The sequence below is a fragment of the Acartia tonsa genome, chromosome 3 (genome assembly GCF_053477335.1).
Source record: "Acartia tonsa isolate MP-2025a chromosome 3, ASM5347733v1, whole genome shotgun sequence".
NCBI classification, from domain to species: Eukaryota; Metazoa; Arthropoda; class Copepoda; order Calanoida; family Acartiidae; genus Acartia; species Acartia tonsa.
In genome coordinates, this window is record NC_137262.1 from 6,073,236 (window position 1) to 6,094,257 (window position 21,022).

Genomic DNA, 21,022 nt, shown 5'->3' on the forward strand with positions numbered 1-21,022 from the left:
ACCTATCAATTTTCGAGGGGCATAAGTTGAACAGAGTTGATAAACATTTTTAGAAACATAAAGAGTGATTACTTAAATATTATATCAACTTTTTCCTACAGTCTTTTTGATTTTGCTTGAGGTTCTAAAGGAATTGTTTCTTTTGGGAGGTGGTAGGACCCATAGACGTCCAAGGGGGGGGGGGTAATGGGGCGATTACCCCCCCGTTAAAAAAATTTTACCCCCCCCAAAATAAAAAGCTTGGACGCCCCTGGTAGGACCTCCCTCATAATAGTAAAAAACCTTCCCAAGACCAATGAAAAGTTACATTGTAAAGGAGAACCATGTCGGCAAATTTGTCATCCATCTTAATATCCCCTGTATGAAATGAACTTTTATATAAAATGATAAAAGTTATATAAATGCATATCATGTGTGAATAACAATGCCAAGATTATGAAATCAAAACAATCTTCATGCAAATCAACCAAAAATTACAACCATATAACTTTCTTAGAGTCTACAAAAAAAAAATTCAGCTTTTTCTCAGAATACAACATATATTTTATGGCTTTTTTATTGAGATGCTACGCTTATAACATCATGCCTTATTGTTTTAAGAATCAACGGTTCTATCACATACATCAAATGAAGATTTCAAAATATTAAACAAATACATATTTTAAGAACGTACTGTGCTTCTGTTGTTGATTTTATGTAGTTGCTATGTTTCCTAAATCATACCTTATTGATACAAGAATCTTCATACTACTTTGCTATATTATAAAATTATTAGTTTTGTGTAAACATATGTTGAGGCCACTGTTATACCCCTTATATTCTGTTTACAATTTATACATGAGGCCAAAACATCCTCTAAAACATTCCCCCCCCCCCCCGCCCTCTAGAAACTCTCCGTCTTTTTCTCACTCTTTCTAAAAAGCGCAAAGAGAAGATGTTAAGGGGAAGTGGGGAGGGTGTCAGCTGATAAAACAAACACACATCTACTCTAAAAGCACACAGACACACACACACAAACACTCCTACACAGACACACCTTTACAGAGTACATACACAGACAAGACGTGCAGTAATGTGTGTTCTATAGTGGCTTAATAGTGTAAACACAATAAGATTTCAGACATTCTAGGTCTATATTGTAATGTGATGCACCTAAAAGAGAGGGACCTGGAACCGATATTAAGTTTTAAGACAGGCAGTGTTTGTGTTTTGTGTGTGTGTTTGACTGTTTCTGTTCTTTAGTGGCAGTGCAGAGAAGTTTTTGACAGAGAGAGGTGATCAAACTCTCTTCTCTCTCTCATCATTATTACCATAACTATAGCTGTGCTCATTAATAAAATCAAGTGTTTCCATGGTTATATTTACTAAGAGATAATTCTCAACTGACCTACAATTGACCAGTGTCTGTCTGTCTGTCAGTGACGCTCAGCAATGGACGAGGAAGATGATGTAAGTATTCTTTTTTATGCATTTTTATTTTAGATGGTTTTCAGATTAAGTATATGGTGTAGACCTTCAATAATGATATATGGCTTCATTTATGCATTTATATCTTTATTATAATACATAAGTATACAGTTTGCATATAATATAATAATAATAAATCTTTTTTTATGGTCAGTGCCATCCTAACTCTCACATAATCACAAATAAAAATCTCTTAATAAAAAAAGTAAGATAAATTATGGTTAGTGAATTTGCTTTGGAGTCCTTAAATGTTTAATTATCATATTTTTTTTGTTTTAGTTACATAATAGATTTTTTGATGAAACTTTTGGGCGATTTTTTTTATAATTTATTTTCTTTTGGTTGACTTTTAGGCTATTGCCATGAAAATGGTGCGTAATTTAACCGGTATTTTCTTCTAGCATGGTTAAAGTGTATAAAATAAAGGAAACTTAGCAGGTCTGTGTGTTTTACATGAATAATTTTTAATTCATTGACCCGAGCAGCTTGCATTCATATTGTGTATGTATAATGTAACATAGGCATCCACGGGTTCTGGTAAAGGGGGTGTTTAATCCCTTCAAACTTTGAAGCCCCTTATTTTCGCCCTCTCGAATATTAAAAAATACATTGGATTACCCCTCTAAATCCTTTAATACCACTTATTTTACCCCTCTCAAAAGAGTAATATGGTATGAAATATGTATATTTGACATTCATGTGGTTTTTAAAATCTTATTTTTCCCAGACAATTCAATTTCTAATTTTTAATTAACATTTTTAAAATAATTATTCTTTTATATAAACTGTATATTTTTGTTTTGATAGATGATTAAAAGATTAAAGTAAAGAAAACTAAAAATTTTCCTTATTTTGTTAAAATGATTAATTAATTTCGAATTAAAGGTAAAGATTTTTCAAAAAGTGAGTTGAAAATTTGTGTAAATTTTATAGTTATAACTTTTCTGAAAAATTATTTGTTGTTTTTCAATATTTCCAATTGAAATAAGATTAGTAATGCAAATGTTTTTACTTAAAAATGATATACCCATTTTTTGCATAATCAAAATCCTTGGATAGTTTAAGGGATAAGATTAAGATAACAAATAATAAATTGATTTTCATCCCCAAGTTAATAAACAAAATTACCTTTTCTATAGATAGAAATAATGGGTTTGAAAGGTTGCACACCACTAGTTTGATACCAACCAATTAAAATGTAATAAAAGTACCCAAAGTTTATTAGGTAACGAATAAAACTTTGAGTACCATGTAATCACACACAAAAATTTAAAAAATCGTAATAGTTATTTCTCGCATCGTATTATAAACGGCTTTCCGCGGATATAGAATGTACAATTATAAGATTAAAACCAGTTTTTTTAGCCCCGAGGTGCCGAATGCACGGGCTTAAATACTGGTTTTAATCTTATGATTGTACATTTTTATATTCGTAGAAAGCTGGATATAAATACGATGCTAGACATAGTTTTTTCGTATGGATGAGAACCGGTTCCTACTCACCGGATTCGAATGAATACGAGAAATTAAAATACGCCCCCGGGAGAAAGATCAACCTATGAGGAGATAAATCTACCTATATATTTTTATCTCTAAACAACTGATTAGATTCTTATACAAATTATATTCTCTATTTTAAAAAACTCTTTTGAAATATTTGCAATTGCAATTCTATTCCTTTTAATGTCATTATATTTGCATTTATATGTCCTCGAATATACCAAAGGTCATTTTATACATAATATTTACATTATTTGCATTTTTACAGTAAATTGTACAAAAACAAGGATGACAACATCCATAAAAGCGAAGCACTGAAACGGTAGGACAACGGACATTAACACTTGTATAGTGTCTAAACTGAATAATCAGAATATAAAAGTATAAGAGTCGAAGCAAAATTGTAAGTAAATTTGTTGAAAAACTGCTTGATACAGGATAATGTTTATGGACATACTTACATTTTTAGGACTTGCTTATAGAGTTGCTTTGCTTATAATATTGTTCTTTGTTGTCCCAGGAATCAATATACCAAAAATCAGATCAAACGGATAATTAGATCACATAAAAATTTGTTGTTAAAGAAGTAGAAAAATCAACATGTTTAATATGGACGTACGGACATTCTGGTAATGAGTATAGAGTTGCTTTCTAAATCGTACCTAACTACTACAGGAATCATCATGCAAAGTTTGAAATCGATAGGACAATTCTATCATGCCTAAATTAACGAATAAAAGCTATCTATCTCGGACGGACGTACGTACCTACCCTAATTATAGTAAAGCTTCGCTTTTAAAAAGAAAAAAATTAAATTAAATGTTTAGACAATACAAGTGACATTGCACATAAAACATTGTTAGTTTCGATGAAACATACAGCCAATAAATATGCTTAAAGATATCTTAGAAATATTTTTTAGATGGACGTGCGGATATGCTGTGCTTATAAAGTAGCAGCGCAACTAATAACTAATGATTAATGGCAGTAATAATTACTTGATTGATTGCATTATTCATGCATTTTTGTCAGGGAGGGAGGGGACATTGGACTGTAAATTATGATGGTACCCAAAGTTTTATTATTATGTATTAACTTTTACTTTCTAGATCTAGATTCAATCTTTCCGTGTTCAAACTTTTCCATCAATAACTGTGATCCACAGAAGGGTAATTTTGAGTATCATAATTAAGGGTGTACTTCAATTTATCGTTCATTGTCTTATTCCTTAGGATCCTTGATTTTGGTACATATACATAGAATGTACATAAATATGTGCGTGAGACCTTTTTTGGCACCTTGTAATGCATGTGTGTCATGACAAGTTTTTTTTTTACAAGATGAGTAGATTCTCTGTAAAAAAATAATTAGTTAATAAATATTTTATTGCTGTATTAAAAGATATTTAGAAAACATTTTTAATTATAGATTTAAAAGAAAATTATGCCAAGTTAGAAATATAAAGTTATGATTTTCTTCCAATATCAACATCTTTTAAACCTTTTTTAAATTGCCATCACCAAATTTACCATGAAATATTTATAGGCTTTACAAATGAAATAAATGACTGATTTATATGCGCCATTGACTATTATTTTCTATTAAAACTAGCAAAAGGTGACATTAAAATAGCATAAAACCACCTCAAGATAATGAAAAACTTCCCTGAAAAACACAACTCGGTAGTTTCTGAGGTCTTTATACATTTATCTTCAATTTTCATTTCTTGCAAAACTCTTCCTTTCTTGCTGCAAAACTACTTTTTGTTCTTGTTATTTTATAAGATTGACACTCGTATTTAGCCAAGATGGTTCAGGCTATATCTTTTTTCACATCATTCTGCTAGTTAACAGTAAAAAGTTTTCCAAAAACAGCTAAAATGTAATTATTTAATTGTAACCTTTATTAGAATGCATCAAAGAAAAAGTATTTATTTGATTGCAATCAACTGTTTTACCTTTCAAAAACAGATACTTTTATAAGAGTAAATGATTAAATTGACTGGCCTAATATCTGATGAATAGTTATGTTTCTTTTGGTTAACTTTTCTTGGGTGTATATTCATTTATGAAAGCATTCTATAATATAATATATCCATCAATTGGCGAATTTTTCATAATCATTGTCATATAAGTACTTATGTTAAAGAATACTGCTTACAATCTAACTTTTAGTATGATTTTTTTTTATTATGAATTTAAAACAGATTTCAATGTTTTTATGTACTTTTAATGTTACAGTCAAGTTTATGTTTAAAAGTGTCTCTGACAATGCACTTTAATGAACGTAGTCACATAAAAAATATGTGATACCAAAAAGTGTTCAGCTAAAGTTCTTTTTTTTAAATACGCTTTTTAAGTTTTAGAAATTCCGCTTTCAAAACATAAAAAAAAGCTTAACTTTATTTGCAGTCACAGTGAAATTACATTATTTCCATAATTTATAACTGCAATAAGATTAACAAAAATCAGCCGCAGCTGAGCCGCATTAATTTTTTTGCATGAACACTACAAAGTATGAAGAAAAATGCAGGACAATTGTGAATTGATGAATATCATTGTTTATGTATGGTGCGCCGTAATAAAAAAAAACCAGATTTAAGTGATGATGTATCAGAAAAAGTAGAACTTATCAAACTAGAAAATTGTGGAAAGAATAAATAAAACAGTTAAAAAAATTAACGAATGATGGCTGGGTATATAATTTATTACAACTACCAATCTTTTTAATAACAAATTTTAATATATTTGGCAAAGGACTTCAGCTGCGGCTCCAAAAATACTGCAGTGGCTGCGCCGCTGATTAAGTCTGAGCGAGGCTTATTAGGGCTGCAACTGGTGGTGAATTAGGCTAGTTGAGGCTTGGTGTGGCTGAGGGTGTCTAAATTAAAATTTGGCGACTAAGGCTTATTGATCTGCTTGGATTATTTTTATTGACAAATATATCCCCAAGATTTTAAATGTGTGATACTATTCTATGAGAAAAAAAATGTGTTAGATTGGAATTTAGGTATAACTATAACTAAGGACCTAAATGTCCATTTGGATTTCTTTTAAGAGGTGACAACTATATCATATAGATATTTTAAAAAATTATAATGGAAAGTCCTGTTAAAATTAATCAGATAAAAGTATTTTAAAATTGCATATAAAACTTTATTCATAATGATAAGTAAAAAGTACTCTAAATTTATTTGCACAAATAATTACTAATTAAGAAGAACTGTGCTAATGTGGTAGTACTTGTTAATGTTCTATTAGTAAATTACAAACAATTAATAAAACTGTTAGTTGGTCTCAATTCAAAACTGCTAATATTTTATTGTTAATGAAATTTAGATTTGATATTTTTTAGAGCAAAAAAAATAATAACAAGGATGACAACATCCATAAAAGCGAAGCTCTGAAACGGTAGGACAAACGGACATTAACACTTGTATAATGTCAGAACTGAATAATCAGAATGCGAATGTTTAAGAGTCAAAGCAAAATTGTAAATAAATTTGTTGAAAAACTGCTTGATACAAGATAATGATTATGGACATACTTACATTTTTAGGACTTGATTATAGAGTTGCTTTGCTTATAATATTGTATTTTGTTGTCCCAGGAATCAGTATACCAAAAATCAGACCAATCGGATAATTAGGTCACATACAAATTTGTTGTTTAAAATGTAAAAAAATCAACATGTTTAAAATGGACGTACGGACATTCTGGTAATGATTATAGAGTTGCTACGCTTTGTAACTCGTACCTAACTGTTACAGGAATCACCATGCAAAATTTGAAATCGATAGGACAATTCTAACATAGGCAATTAACGAAAAAAAGCTATTTAAAAAGTAAAAAAAAATCAACTTATTTAAAATGGACGTACGGACATTTTGGTAATGATTATAGAGTTGCTACGCTTTCTAAATCGTACCTAACTACTAAAGGAATCACCATGCAAAATTTGAAATCGATAGGACAATTTTGACATGTCTAAATTAACGAAAAAAGCTAACCGTGACGGACGTACGGACGGACGGACCGACCCTAATTATAGAAAAGCTTCGCTTTTAAAAATATATCAGTTAGTATATAAAGCTTTAAAGTTTTTATTTAATTATAAGGATGACAACATCAATGAAAGGAAACACAAACAATTATATATAAATGTTACTTGTGGTGACAATAGTTTGGTACAGAAATAAAGCACACATTTGAAATTTTTTTCACGATAATCCAGTCTTTGTGAGACACAAAAATTTAGCAATAGAGAAGCTTCGCTTTAGATTTATGGGTTTACATACGTGATCTGTTTAAAAATTAATGGTTTTGACAAAACACCTTCTGTTTATTTGCAACCACTAAGCTCTCTTTTAAATATGTTATTATCAATGGAAAATTTAACAAGTATAACTATTTTTTTTAAATATAGAAATAGATTAAATAGAATATTAAGTTTGACGTAAAAAAATACCTATTCTTCTTAAACTCTTTCTTCTTACAATATTAAAATCTCATTTCATTGAGTATCTAACATATTTTTAACCAATAATTGTTTTTTTAGAACACTTATCCTACTCAATGTTTAACAAAGTAAGAAATAAAGAATTTATTTGTATTAATGTGCGGTTCAGACAATTTTGAATTGAATAAATTTTACATTTTAAAGGATTGAACCAATTGATAACCCACTTTCTTTTAAATTATTTATCAATAATTAAACATTTTTAAAACATACATTTATGGTATGTTGCTTGTGATTTTTATACGTTTTTATCATAAGGCCTTTATATAAAAAACGCCTATATCTTGGACGGGAAATAATTTTATCTAAATGGCATTAAAAGGATAATGCGAAATAAAAACTTTTTTTTTGGCAAAACATAACACAAAATAATTGAATAGTATGTTAGATTTAACCAAAATTGTAATTTATTTTGACATTATCATTATTTCTTGATGTTTTCGCTTACATTATCTCAAAATCTAATTTCTATTTATAATAAACCAATGAAATTATTTTTCTAATGGTATTAAAGACAGCTTTCCGCGAATAGTAAGATAAAAAAGTATTAATTCCAAATTTCTTGGCCCTGCAGGAATTAATTTTATGAAATGATTTTATTATTTGTAAATTTTTTTCTAGTTTACGATACGATACATGATTCTTTTTTCGTATGGGTAAAAACGGTTATTATCCAGTGGATTTTAACCGGATTCGAAGCCATACTAAAATGCTTATTATGTTTTTGCCGTCTATTAATAAAAAAAAATTTCCTCCTTTTATAATTGTCTTTTTAGCTCTCTCAACAATTTGGCCCCCATTATCCTTGTTATCCACGGAGTTAGGGGACATTAGTCTGTAAATTTTAATGGTACTAAAAATTTTATAATCACGCTATCATATTCATTAGCTTAAAATTATGATAGAATTTGAAAGGTTGGTTCAAAACCAGTAATGTCCTAAATTTTCAATCAACAATCTACAGAACAATTTTGATTATAATCATTTAGGATGTAAATCAATTTATCGTTCATTGTCTTATCCCTGTTATAATCTCAAAAAAGGCAAAATAAATAAGATATCTGTTTGCATCATATTGTGGTGTAACAACAAAAATCCATTTTGGCATTGTGTACGTTAGAAATGATCCAAAACTGGTCGGATTTTGTATTTTATGTGAATTTGGACGGCAGTATCCTTGTAATTTAACTTGTACTATCACAAAAAAGTATTAATACTGAATAAATAAATACTTATTTAACGTTGCATACAGAACATTCCCCCCCCTCCCCCCTCCTTAAGAATGATTTTAATTTTTTTTGATTAGTACTTTAGGTTAGGTTATATTGTTTGCTGGGTCACACATGGTCCGGGCTCCGAAGGTAAAAACCCCACAGGTTTAGAGCCCCGTGCAAGGATTAGAAATAAGCAAAAACTAACCCCCCTTCCTTTATTTTTAATTTAACATAAACTTTTAAAACTTAAATGTACTTTCTTGTGGGAATGCCATTTAACAGTAACTTACATTAAAAAACTAACAAAAATTTAAGAGAAGGTAGGACTTATGTAAGTTAAATGGGAAAATAGAAATATGGCCAAACTGTTGTAGTCCTGCTACCATATTAGGTCACAAAAAAACTTCATGGGAATCAAATATTACAATCTTAAAATCTGCTCATTCCAGTTTTATTTTGCTTCTGTGTCAATCTTCTTTCATCTTTCAGGAATGAAGGAATAAATATTAGATGTTTGAAAGGGCTAAAAAATAAAAGTTATTTTGAATTTTTCCTGGTCTATTTTGGGTGGGTTGGTATATTTTCAAAGAAGATTTAAACTTAAAACATTTCGTTCAACGAATTGGTAGAAGCAACTAGATGATTTTCTGTGTGTCTGTAACAAAGGATTTCGCTAACCACTTAACCAATACGTTTCTCCTTTATAGAAAAGTATCTTGTATATCTAGAGAAGGTTTATAACCATTGTTGTTGAGTTGATGGACATCTTCATATAAGTTTAGTACAGGCATGTTTGTTTTTATACAACAAAACTTTGTCTTTATTTCTTTTTCTACATTTTGTTTGAAAATCCCATTTGGTTCCAAAAATTTTTAAAAACCCAATAACACAGTAAAATGTCTATACTACAAACCTAATATTTTTTGTGATTGATCGAACATAGGATTGGTTGATCTCTTATCTAAAATCCTTGTGAACAAATCCAGGGAGGGAGGGGACATTGAATTTTTAATTACACTGGTACCCAAAGTTTTAAAATTACTCTATCTTTTTCATTTGCTCAGAAATTATGGGCACTTTTTATTTTAAAACTAGTAGTATCGTTTAAACCATTCATTTTATTCTACAGAATGGTTATTCTTGTTTATTATAATTGGGGTTGTTTATTAATACATTGTCCATTGACTTATCCCTGGAACAAATCTGTCAATCTATCTTGTGCCTATAGTGCATTGATAGTGCCTAGGCCTAAATATTAGACCATTCAGTTATAGACAAGACATATCAAAACTTGTGTTTAAAAATAAAGTGTTTTAGATAAAAACTAAATTAAGGTTGTTTTAAAAAGCATTCATATGGAGAGCAAGGGCTTAGGCTGCTTTTAGAATTACATGTAGAAATAAGGTCTTCAATTCCTAAAACAACTTTGAATAGCTACCATACGGTATACCTACATACTTTTTAAAAACGAAATCAGTTATAAAGGTCCCCTCTACTATATAAGATAACAATCTTAAAAACATTGTGTTTGGTTTTCCTTCTTGAATTTTAAAATTTATGAATGAAACCTTCTCAATGACTTACACCATTGTCCTTAGGACTGGAAGTTTTAATAATAATGTTATAGAACAGTACAATAAGAAGTTGAAAATGAATTGTGATGCATATAGCTTAGTATCATATCCTACGATGTTTTTCTCAATAATCTGGTTGCAACTACATTTTTCCCTCTCTCTCTCTCTCTCTCTCTCTCTCTCTCTCTCTCTCTCTCTCTCTCTCTCTCTGTCCTACTCTACAAATGCCACCTACTTACTACAAATGCAAAAATCACAGTTACCAAAACTCCTAGCCTACCCCATCCTTCTTCTCTTCCCCTTTATCCATATTTTTCATTTTCCTTGATTATGTAATGTTTATCAGGATTCAAAGATTCGTCGTCATAATATTATTCAATTTAAATTTCAAATTATTTATCTCCAAACATTGCATTGCAAGAACCGCAAGTTGTTAAAGTAATGTGTTAGGTCATTATATTAAAAAGCCGCATGGGTAGCCGCATGCTTTTTTAGGGGTGTGGGGGGGGATATAATGGATTAGGGGCAAAGGGGGGGGGGGGGAATTAGAACCGTAAATTCAAGGTCAATTCTACGCACACATATTACTACATGCGTGCAGTATGTAGTGTGCGTGCATATTCGCAGAAAATGTAGTTTTTAGAAAAGTAAATTTTTCAAAAAAAATATTTACTAAACAAAACTTTATATTAAATCTTATATTATGCAGTTAAATTCTACTTTTATAAAAAGTGAAAATTTACTCAATTCATGAACATGTTTTAAACTTAATCAATTTAGACAATTTTTCATCATTATATGAACACCATGCATCTTTTTAGACAGGGGTAAGACGGCTGTGGCGTTTTAGAGGGTAAAACAAACGTCAGTATTGGGGGTAAGATATTCATGTGTCTGACTACAGGGGGGTTAGGGGCAGTCAATTTTACACTGGGGAGGCTTGGCAGGCAATTTTTGAATGATTAATTTAAAAGCGGCTTAGAGAATTTTTAATGCAAAACACGCTTTGAAGATTTGAAAGTACGTGGAACGTACAAAGTTATTATGATAAACCGTTCTTTTATTAATTTAATCAAACGTTATTGTAGATCAATATATCTAGGTAGAACCATATTATTGTTATCTATAATACAAAGTAGCTTGATGTCTGTCCGTCTTTCCCTTAAGATCTCGGTAACCATTGAACCGATCAGATTCTACTCTTCAGGGTATTTACCTATTGGTCCTGTGGTGATATTAAGGTGTTTGGGAGGTGGGACAACCCCAACCCCCCAAAAATAAAAATTTCCTCTCACCCAAAAAAGATTGTTTTCTGGGGAAACCACTTCAAAATAAATGGCAGCACCAGAAATACTTGTTTTTTTTTAAATTACCTCTAGGGGCGAAGACGCTAGTCCTTACATAAAAGAAACAATATGTCTGTGAGTTTGTCCGTCTATCTGTTTGTACAGAAGAATCTTTCTAACCGCTGAACCGAAATGGTTCTTCTTTACAGTGTAGCTTATCATAGGTCCTTGGAGTTTTATAGCTAACCCTTAATAATGAAGCTTCTTACAGGTCCATGACAGCTATTTATATCTAAAAAAAATCGTTCTGAGAAAAAAATCCTAAAACATTTTAAACATCTAGTAACAAAAATATTTAGGGGGAAGGCTGACGCCCTCTCGTCATAAAGTTATCCATAGAAGTCTCTAGGGGTTGCAGCCGCCATTTAATTCATGGTTAATTTTTTTTCAGGTATTCCTTGACGCTGAAGAGGATCTGGAAATGGAAAATGGGAATGACTCGCCTGGCAAAAAGTACGTCTTATTAATCTTTCTTCTTAGCTACTCTTTAATTAGAAATATCCGTCCGTCTATAATATTTCCTGTACCATTAGCTTCTAGTCTGTAATTAGAAATATCCGTCCGTCTGTAAGATGTAAGATATCATGTGTTTCTGATACAGATTAGTTTATTCAGGTTAGTCAATGGCTGAAGGAGACATTTATATAGATGTTTCGCATAAAAAAAAACTTGTTAGTTTAAACAAAAATTATGTATTTTTTTATTTCAGATCCGATGGAATCAGCCTGACCCAGGGACTGTACGAGGCAAAGAAGGCCATTGACATGTTCTTCAATAATGACTTCGAGGGAGCTAGGGACCTTACATACAAATAGTAAGTAATTGGTATTAGCCCGCGACCGTGGCTCAACGCGTAGCACATCCGCTCGTCGTTGAGGAGGTGATCTCGGCACGACACCGTATCATAACTGAAGACGTTAAAAATGGTTTTTATTTCTGTTATGTCAGGTGTGCAACATGAATAGTTAGAATATGAGAAATACCTAGGCCTATAAACAGGCGCAACTCATAACCATGAACATTTAAGAATTCTCAGATAAACAAAGGGTTGGTTGTCTGTTGGATGTTACTTAACCTAATATCCACCAGAGGGCGTTAGAGTATTAAATGCCATTGCAAGCGGTTAACCCCGTTGGATTCTCTAGATGACCACTAATTGTCATTATATTAGAAGCTGCGCCACTATATAAATATATATTTATGTACTTCAAAATGATTATTAATTGCATTAACTGATCCTTATATAAAAGTAACATGATGTCAGTTTGTAACGAAGAATCTCATTAACCTCTGAACCGATATGGTTTTCCTTTACAAGTTAGCTCATCATAGTTCTAGGAAAGGTTTCAAATTTTTTGGGCAGGGTACCACCAGCCTCCCAAGAGAAAATAAATCCCCCCCAAGAATTTAGAAATAAATAGAATTGTAAATTGACAGTGCAGTGGTCGACTTCCCCAACCTCCCAAGATGCAAGTAAAATTATTTACAAAAAGAATATTCTATGATTTTTTTTAATTGAAGATGAAAAATACAAATAACCACGAACTTTTTAAATACATCCCAACACCCATACACAATAAATATCCAATAAATTATTTTAAAGCAGTATTATAAATGGTCAAATAAAATGGTTGTATAATACCCCTAAATGGATAAAAATGATCTTGCCAAATTTTCTAAGATGTCTGAGTGTGTGTAAAACAAGTGGAAAGTGGTGTTGTTGAGTGGATACATTTCTATAGTTGTACTATTCTTTAAAATCACAATTATGTTACAGTCAAAAATTGTGTTATAATGTTATGTGATACTAGTGTTATCCAAGGTCTTTAGGATGACATCATTGCTGAGTGTTTCATACTTTGTAGGCAACCCTTTTGTCTACATAGTACACATGTAACGGGATGCACGTAGGAGATAGGGGTGTGCTTATAAGCCAACAAAAATATTATTCCTGCATAATTGCATAACCAACAATAAATGATATTTAAGGTTTATTGAAATCCATTGCATTTTTTTTTGTATGAGATTGCTTAATTTTTCCATTGCCGAATTCTCTTTGACAGGTGGATGTACCCTAACCCAAAATAGTTATGAACCTCCCAGGGCATGTGATAAGATGCATTGTAAAGAAGAACCATATTGGTTTAGTGGTTAGCGAGATACTTCGGTACAGACAGACAATTAGAGATCCTGATACTTCTATATAGGGATTGTTTGAAATTTAGCTTATAACCTCAACGGGTCCTAGGACAAAGGCAGGAGTCCCATACGTCAGTGGACACTTAACTTAACCTTACCTATTTTAGACCATCTTTTAGGTTTTTTAAATGCCTAACCCCTGCGGGGGGCTTATTTGTACATTCATATCTTAACCTAACCTAATCTGTATAGAAATACTTAAATTAATTAATATTTAAACACTCCTGGTCCTGCGTTTGTCCACTCCGACGTTTGGGACTCCTGCGTTTGTCATGGAACCCCTCAACGTAGCATTTTAACCACTTCTAAAATTGAAAATTCAAAGTTTGCTGTTTGCTTATTTTTACTTTGTTTATTTTGTAGTTTTCAATGAAAATAAACCTTTTTGTTGAGTATGCAAGTATAGACACACTTAGACTGCATGGTCAGGCAGGGAGTAAGGGAGGGGACAATGGATCGAATATTCAATTTTTAGGAGTCTCAGACTTTGGGGACTGGCTTAAAGGAAATGTGCAAGAATTTAGCAGTTTCTGACTGAGTTTGGGGACTTGCGCATAGAATGCCGCTACTCGTTATGTATGTTTTGAATATTGCAGACGGGGAGACGGAATAAGGGAAGTAGGGGGAAGGGAAATAAACACTCGTTGTGTTAGTTTGGAATGTAGCAGACGGGGAGAAGGGAGAAGGGAGGTGGGGGGAAAGGGGCAAGGGAAATAAACAGAATAAAAAGGGGCAGTCATATTCTTGCTAGAAGCTGGCCGGGTCCAATAATCTTTTAATATAAAAATCACACTAAAAAAACCTCAATATATTTCATCAAAAACAAGTTGTGATTTCACTTTACATGACGCTATGGAAATCTATTATTCAATTAACAATCCCTTTATAATTTCCTACAAATTTATTGGATAAAACTGGATTTCATGCCCTTTCTTTGATAACTCTTATATTGAATTAATTGCTCATTGTCCCCTCCCTTACTCCCTGATGGTCAGGTCACATTGGAAATCTATACAAGAAAACAAGTTGGGAAAAGTTTTTACAAGATTGATATATTTTATGTTCAGGTATCTGAAAGTAAAATCCATTTATAATTTTTTATAAAATTCAAACAGAAAAAAAGAGAAAAATGGAATTAAAAGTTCAATAATTGTTCCAGGCTGATTCTGGCATTTGCTTTTTGTTTTTCATTCAAGAAATGTTAGTTTTATTCTCCTTTTGCTTTATATGAACATCATGTTCTAAGTAGAGATAGACAGACTAAAGACCAATATCCAATCTAGAAAAACTATAATCATTACCAAGGATTAAGGATTAAATCAATGGGAGATAATTTAATACGCCCTTAAAATTCGTATGTGAATTGGCAATTTATATAAATAGGTATATTTTTCTAGTTGATATAAGATAATTTTAAGGTGTAAAAGCTTTATTTCATCCCATTAACCTATCCCTAAAAATCTGCCATATATTTTAAGTATGTATGGATGTATAGAAAGGAGTATATCAGACCAATTATTAAAAAGAGCAATCGATTTTAAAAATATTTCAGATCGAAAATTGAATAAAATATGTTTACATAAAAATATTTATAGAATAAATTCATTGATAGAATAATGGACAAGAAAATAAACTTTCCCCCAAAATATATGTCACAGGTATTCGATAAAGATTTGGGGGAGGGTAAAGAATGGTTGTAAATCAAATAAATATGCATCACCCGCGTTCTCCGTCCCACCCTAAGTATATTAGTATTCTGAAAGGTTTAATGAACCATTCTTACTTTGTTAAAAAGTATTAGTTTAATCAGTATATATTATAACTTTTTTGTAATTTTTTGTATAACCTGACATGTTTTATTCTTTTTGTAGTATTGTAGGCCTATTTTAGAAGTTACTTATAGTTAAACCATTTTTGTCATTATATCATATTTGCTTTATTGAATTTTATATGACACAGTATTTAAAATTAAAGTCTTGTAGCGATTTTTCCTATAAAAAGGATTAAATATAATTATCCTTTTGAATTTTACTAAAATTACCAAATCGACTTTTCCTATTAAATGGCTTTTGGGCAGTCTACATTGAATATATATTGAATGAATATTGTAAAAAGTTATTCTTAAAACAACTATCTTACAAAATATAGACGTTCTTTTCAAAAATTAAAGTAGTAAATGTTAAAAAATTGTAAATTGCAGCAGCTCTTGTACTTTCATAAATAATTACCGTTGCGCCATTCCTCTAATGAATGTTGAATGAAACCCAAATGTATTTTTATACATGTTACACATACATATTTACGGTCTGTATGGTAGACAGTGCTTTGGGGCAATCCTAAAAACATAGGGGCATATATGTATGTATGTATAACTAGTACATCCATCTAGACAGACAAAGAAAACTAAAAACTAGAATTTTAGTTGAAAATGATAGTGTTAATATGAATGGTTCAAATTAGGCGCGTGCATAGGAGTTTGCAAGGGGGGTGTGCTTGTTTTATTGAAAAAATCAACACCTATAGCAGTTATATCAGTAAATTTTTAAATAAATGAGAAAAAAATACATGAATTGGTATATTGTAAATTTGTGTTTAAGCTAATCAAAGCAAGGATTATTTTTGGTTGTTATGTATGAATATGATTTGCAATACCCGATTTATTTCAACATATAAAAATACATTAAATACACCTAACATCATTTATATTAACTATAAATAACAAGCCAAAATGTTAGCGGGTTCGCCCCTAGTATTTAGAAGCTTTGCTTTATAGGGGGCAGAAAAATCCGAAGGCCCATGAACGGCTCATCGGCTAACCTTAACGGACAGACAAAAAAATGTTTACTACTTTATATATCTAGATAGAATTCTATAAAATCCATTTATTAATATCTCAGTTAATTTTCGATAAATGATTTTTGAGAAGCTTCTTATTGTATTCTTTCTTTAATTTCAGTAAAATGTATATCATAAAAGTCTGTTCTTTGCAAAAAGTTTTTGAAATTGCTTAAATTATGTGCTTGCTCATATTATGGTTTTAAGCTATTTATTAGAAAGTTGCATTCTTATTCTTATTTGACAAGTATTCAGGTGGCTTATTCTTAGAGTAATTATACTTGAGACTAGTGGTGAAGCTGTAAGAAATAATTAGAGATTCTAACTTATTACATAACATAATAATAATAAATAAATATAATTCTGGGATTTCCTAATTACTTTTGTTTTGTTTATAATATAAATTTTGACTTTATAGTTGTAAACCATTATAATTAGTTTAAATTCTATATATGTTAAATTTAGACTAAGCTTTTCGAAAAAATATTTTCATCATAAGAAAAAAATATATCAATTAGGGGAAAAGTCAATCAATAAAACACAAAAAAAGCATTTCTAATTGAAAATGAAAATTAATGGAAAATAAAAGATTTCAGCAGCTATAGTCGCAGCCTTAAGCAAGCATTATAATTTTAAATAACCTAAGAAAGTTTTATTATAGTCGTTTTTTTCAGTCGTGACGTGAGTATCTACCATGCCCTTGGCTATGGAACCTTCAACTATCTGAAAGCAGTCATGACGTTTGAACAGGTAAACTTAACTATACAGAAGTTGCGCTACTCTTTTTAAAAATGTTACCAGATTTGTCTATCGTAAAAAGAAAGAAATGTAAGAAATATATATCTCAAATCATAAATTTTGTCCCAAGAAAACATATTAAATGATATACAGAAAACAATTAGATTTTAAATTAAGTTCTACAATTTATGAGGTATATAACAGTTATTTTCATAATAGTTTATACTTCAAAGTCTTAATATGTAAAATTATTTCCAAAATTGAACCTAAAACGTTTCTGGGTTTTCATACTTTGGTTGCAGAAAAAGTAATTGATTTGGTGATATTCATAATTTTTGTAAGGAACCCCTTACCTTTGATGTTAATTTTGTTTGAAAAACATGGAATCCTTTAACAAGGATGATAACATCCATGAGCTAAACAAAATCTTCTAAAAGCTAATATAATCATAACAGACGGTCAGACAACCTGACAAATGATAATTTTATGAATGGTTTTAAGTCCTCTAAATAAACTAAATTTTTTTTCTAAAAATCATCATTCAAATAGAGAGGGGAGGGCTTAAAATGGATCTAAACCATTGAATTGGAAAATACTTTCATTGGTTTTACATTAAATGCATTTACCCTCTTGATGTTTGTTCTCTCTACACAACAAAGCAGGGGGGAAGGGAGGGGACAATGGATCGAATATTCAATTTTTAAGAGTCTCAGACTTTGGGTACTGGCTTAAAGGGAATGTGCACGAATTCAGCAGGTTCTGACTGACTTTGGGTACTAGCGCATCAATGCCCCACTAACTAGCGGAGTTAGTTTTGAATATAGCAGACAGAAAAGATGGCTGGTTTTAACAAATATTTATTCCCAAGAAAATATCATTTCATGTATAGAAACTCTACTGTAATATTTATGTATTACACAATTTAAGAACCCCTTGAATTTAGGTTGCAGTTAAAAATATATGAGAAGGGTTGACGAAGTTCTAAACACGATTTTATAGTGATTAAATACAGAATGTTTACTACATTGTGATGTATTGGTAATTTATTTTTCAAGTGAATGATTTTTTTCTTAGAACTAATTTTGTCTAAATCTAAATTATATTACCATGATCCCCTTACAATTTTGGTCAAATTTTTTGGATAAATCTGGTTTTCATTGCTTTTCAGCGAAAACTCTTAAATTGAATTAATTGCCCATTATCCCCTCCTTTACTCCCTGACAACAAACAGTCAAAGCTTTTTCTACACGTCATCTCACCATTTTCAGCCGCATTTTTTCGCCCCTCACATAAGAAAAAATCTACCTTTTTAGCATTTAAATATTTATTTTGTATCTTTTATTTTTTTGCAATAAGACTTTCAATTGTATTGTATCAATTAAAACAATATAACTATCTTTTATAAATGCCATTTAATATACATTTAAAAAAAAAACCTAAATAAAAATTTTTAAATATGGCTTTGAAATCATTCTCGGCAATACTGAAAAATGATGTAAATAACAGACAATTGTCTAAGGATATATAAAAAAAATCATGAATTGATGCCAGTTTTGTAAGCCTGGATCTCGGGTCTAACAAAACTGATTTTAAGCTTTTCTTTTCAATATCCGTGAAATCTGTCTATAATACAATGCTATAATTAGTTATTTTTGCACTTGTAAATCCCTGCAAAACCGTGAAAAACTGTGCAAATTGATTTATTTGCACAATAGAAGAAGGCTTGATATAGGATTAGCTACACAATGATATGATAAAATATTAAAAAAAAATTCATTAAAAAGTTTTCTTATGTCTTCAATACGTTTCTTTTTCGAATCTTAAAAAGCATTATTTGAAATGTACTTTTATACAGGGATTTTAAGGGAAAATATATGATAAAATGATATACCCCCCTCCCACCTCTGATTAATAAATATACCCTTGGCCTTATACAGTTTTTTTTGGATGAACTCCAAATGGATTTCCTATTCGAGCCCTAGTTTCCTAAAGTGTACAGCAGATAACCCAATTATTGCAGACCCTATTTTCAGCTACTCCGGAAATTTGTGAGAACAAAGCGATTTATACATTACCTATACATTCAAAATTTTAATGTTTAAAATTTTAATATTTTTTTGGAAGTTTGAAGCTTTTTTAGCTAGTAGCAAATTTCGAGATAGGACGCGGACGCTAGGTACACTTTCGGAAACTAAATTGGAGTTCATCTTTTTTTGGTGGGGAAGGCATTTTTTCCACGGTCGATTTCTCTTGGTAGGTTGGTGGTACCCTTCCAAAAACTATTTATGAACTTACCTATTAGAAACTTCATTGTAAATCAATATAATATCTGTCTAGCGGTTAGAGAGATCTTTAGCTACAGATAACAGATCTATAGTATAGTTGTATATACAGACAACTACCTCCCTTCATTTTTCAAATACCTCTTTCATCTGCTTCTAAATAGTTTTTCTGCTACTTGGCTATGTTAAAATAAGCGACACCATTGGTTGATTTTCAATTACCTAATAGAAAGGTTGCGCAAGGTGGTTGCGATGGGGAGATACAGTTATTTAACCCTTTCTCCCTCTAGTGTTTTACTCTAATCTACAGATAGACAAAAAGATATTTGGTTACTTTTAAGATTCTACGCCAATAGTAAAAAAAAATAATTTTACTAATCTCTTTATAATTTTAGGAGCATGTGGAAACAGCTAGCCGAGTCCTTTCTGAGTCTATAGCAACCATCCAGAATTTCAGGAGGAAAGGAGGCATAGGAGACATGATGAAAGGAAAGGTAAGTAATATGCCCTTTCTGAGTCTATAGCAACCATCCAGAATTTCAGGAAGAAAGGAGGCATAGGAGACATGATGAAAGGAAAGGTATGTAATATTATTTCTGAGTCTATAGCAACCATCCAGAATTTCAGGAAGAAAGGAGGCATAGGAGACATGATGAAAGGAAAGGTATGCCATATGCATTTATTATTCACTAGCTTCTTTAAAAGTAGCGCAGCTACTCTATAATTTTAGATTTGTCCGACAATTAGAGTAAAACACTAGAGGGGGGAGGGGTAAATAACTGTATTGCCCTATCGCAATGACCTTGTGCTGACTCTCTATTGGGTCATTGAAAATCAACCAACGATGTCGGCAATATTAACACAGTCTAGTAGCAGAAAACAATTTCCTAGCCGACGAAAAAGGTCATTGCAAAATGGGGGAGGGGGTAGTTATCTGTATATACATCTATTGTATAGATCTGTTGTCCGACCGTCTGCATGTCGCAACGTTATAGTACTTTAGCTTACAAGTCTATGTGTTTTTCATATATCTCTACAATTTGTGCTTTCCTTCAAAGTCCCTTTATTTTAAAGTAAGGAAAGAAAGCTGGGTATCTGTGTTGCTCTAACTCTGCGGTGATAACCCAATTTTACAAGCATAACATGTGAACATACAAGAAAGTGTCTTATAAATCAGCCATGTGACGTCATAAAAATGAGGGAGATGAGAGGAGAAGTGGCAAAGAAAACCCCTAAAAAAGAGATGGATAATCACTCATATTCATGACGTCACATGGCTGATTTTTTAGACACTTTGTCCAGTTACGAAGATACTCTCCTGTTTTCCTTAATTTACTTTTTTCATCCTG

General features: G+C 31.1%; 1 protein-coding gene across 2 annotated transcripts in view; it reads left to right on the forward strand.

The window, feature by feature from the left end:
• Positions 1 to 1,218: 1,218 nt before the first annotated feature.
• Positions 1,219 to 21,022, forward strand: part of LOC145313138 (tetratricopeptide repeat protein 39B-like) — a 49,786-nt gene continuing 29,982 nt past the window's right edge. For both annotated transcript variants that reach the window (XM_080152412.1, XM_080152413.1), the window contains exons 1-5: positions 1,219 to 1,449; positions 12,011 to 12,072; positions 12,329 to 12,433; positions 17,328 to 17,403; positions 20,069 to 20,167. In XM_080152412.1, the coding sequence (XP_080008538.1) occupies positions 1,432 to 1,449; positions 12,011 to 12,072; positions 12,329 to 12,433; positions 17,328 to 17,403; positions 20,069 to 20,167 (360 nt within the window). In that variant the 5' untranslated portion in view covers positions 1,219 to 1,431. The remainder of the gene's footprint in view (positions 1,450 to 12,010; positions 12,073 to 12,328; positions 12,434 to 17,327; positions 17,404 to 20,068; positions 20,168 to 21,022) is intronic.